A 2500-nucleotide genomic window follows, 5' to 3' on the forward strand; every position below is an offset into this window, starting at 1 on the left:
AGTGAACCCCACACTGAAGCCTTACAGTATGGAGTATGAGTATGAGTATGAGCATGAGCATGCTAAATGTGGTCATATTAAAATACAAATAGATCAGATGCCAGGTGTGGTAAAACTAAAGTCATCATCATCAGTATCATAGTCATCGTCGTCGTCTTCATCATCATCATAATAATTAAGACCTTTGTCAGGTTTTTAATGGCACACACGACACACTGGAACACACACGTGCATATATGGAGGCGACACAGGACACACACACACACACACACACGCAGGTAAGCCTGAGGTCGCTGTGAATTTATTTTCTGCTTTTTCCCATCCCGGACTGTCCTTCCTCAAGGACCCCCCAGGAGCAGTGGGCAGCTTGTAGCGCCCGGGGACCAAGTGAAGTGAACTGTCCATCTTTGGTCAGGGATGGACATGTGTTCTGTTGTTTTGCATGTTTTTTCTGTTGCCATTACCAGTCATCATCATCATCAGTATCATAGTCATCATCGTCACCACCACCATCAGTAGTAATTTCAACATTGTGTTGCTAAAAAGTGTTTCCTTGCAAATTTGGCCCAGGTCTGAACCTGAAGCAGCCTATGTATGTGTTAATAGGTCAGAGGTGAAGGATGAGCTTTTGGTTGAGGGGGGGATTTGTGGGTAAGCGTGGGGCTTTGGGGCTGGTCACACATGCAAGCTACTGATGGACCAGTGATGGTGGTTCTGTCTGGACTCTTAATGGGCCAGTGATGGTGGTTCTGTCTGGACTCTTAATGGACCAGTGATGGTGGTTCTGTCTGGACTCTTAATGGGCCAGTGATGGTGGTTCTGTCTGGACTCTTAATGGACCAGTGATGGTGGTTCTGTCTGGACTCTTAATGGGCCAGTGATGGTGGTTCTGTCTGGGCTCTTACCTTTAGGCAGGTTCTGGTTGCTCAGAAAGGCCTTGAGATCTCCACAAAGAGTGGCAGCTCCAACCTAACAGAGTGGAGGCGGCAGAGGGAGAGAATGATAGAGAGAGAAAGAGAGAGAGAGAGAGAAAGAAAGAAAGAAAGAAAGATAGATTTAGCAACTTCAATCACAAAATGTTCCCTCTGACTCTTTGGCAAAGGACATGGGCATCATGAGTAAGCATGTGAGGAGCTTTTAACTCGTACAAAACACACACACACACAAACAAGCAATTCCATTTTCCTATGTCAGCATACTTGTGCATCACTTGCGTGACACCTCCACAAGCGCTCATTAACTCAAATGCCAGATGAGAGCGACCTTTCACGCTAATCCTGGCCTCCGCCTCCCAATCACTCACCGCCACCCTGCGGTCGGTGGGTGTCTCTCTCTCTCTCTCTCTCTCTCTCTCTCTCTCTCTCTCTCTCTCTCTCTCTCTCTCTCTCTCTCTCTCTCTCTCTCTCTCTCTCTCTCTCTCTCTCTCTCTCTCTCTCTCTCTCTCTCTCTCTCTCTCTCTCTCTCTCTCTCTCTCTCTCTCTCTCTCTCTCTCTCTCTCTCTCTCTCTGTGTGTGTGTGTGTGTGTGTGTGTTGTGTGTGTGTGTGTGTGTGTGTGTGGGGGTGGGGGTGGGGGTGGGGCTGAGGCCGGCTGAGCGGGTTCCTGTCTATCAGTGGCAGAGGGGTGGTGTCTGCTCTGGACCTGATAGGCTGGTATCTCAGGGTGGCACGGAGACGGAAACAGGCTGTGTGCTTGCGCCTGCACCGCCTCAGTTTGAGGACACGGTTCTCCTTCAGGCACTGAGATGATGCTTTAAGGCAAGTCCGCCTACTCTGTAGGTGCGCTGTTATGTGTAATCCTTTGGGTTTCATACTTTGGGTGTAATCCTTTTGTCTCTAGAACTTGCTAAATGCCTTTCAACCTTTTTTTTTTTTTTAAACCAGTAATGATGCCTTTTAGAAGAACCATGGTGAAATTCCTTTAAAACCAAACATGGTCACACACACACTGAATGCCCAGTCTTGAATTGTATCACTGTCTAGCCTGATGTCTCATCTGTGCCCTTAGGGCAGGGGTACTGAATTAGAAACCCAAATGGTCTACTCGCCAAATTTCCATTCAGTCCATGGTCCGGAACAGTGACGGTCAAAATCCAAAAACATAACTCCAACAAAAACGTGTCACCTTTTTTGTGCCACCAGTTCTTTAAACTTGGGCATAAAAGGTGTGAAGGCCAGGCGGAGGCACTGATGTAAGTGTTCATTAGTGAGTGTGCTCCTGTATTTGTTTTTCACTATATTCATGGTTGAAAAGGCAGACTCGCAACAGTATGTTGAGGTATGCACTCTCTTGTTGTGTGGCTGATCTAACTATTACACTGCATGTTGCTTGGTATGATGATTGCAGTTGGTTTATTTATCTGGCCCTTACCTCAGAGTTCTGGGGGTATTTTTGTTCGAAGTGTGCATGCTTTGTTTCATAGTGACGTTTCACATTACCACTTTTGACAAGGGCAACCGTCTCCTTGCAGATTAAACACATCGGTTTTGTGCTCCCCACAGG

The 2500-nt window shown here is 47.0% G+C and overlaps 1 protein-coding gene across 2 annotated transcripts in view; it reads right to left on the reverse strand.

Annotated features, from left to right (window-relative positions):
• Nucleotides 1-2500, reverse strand: part of tfdp2 (transcription factor Dp-2) — a 51459-nt gene that overhangs the window by 34596 nt on the left and 14363 nt on the right. For both annotated transcript variants that reach the window (XM_031573841.2, XM_031573840.2), the window contains exon 3: nucleotides 906-969. In XM_031573841.2, the coding sequence (XP_031429701.1) occupies nucleotides 906-969 (64 nt within the window). The remainder of the gene's footprint in view (nucleotides 1-905; nucleotides 970-2500) is intronic.

The sequence above is a fragment of the Clupea harengus genome, chromosome 9 (assembly GCF_900700415.2).
Source record: "Clupea harengus chromosome 9, Ch_v2.0.2, whole genome shotgun sequence".
Classification (NCBI taxonomy): domain Eukaryota; kingdom Metazoa; phylum Chordata; class Actinopteri; order Clupeiformes; family Clupeidae; genus Clupea; species Clupea harengus.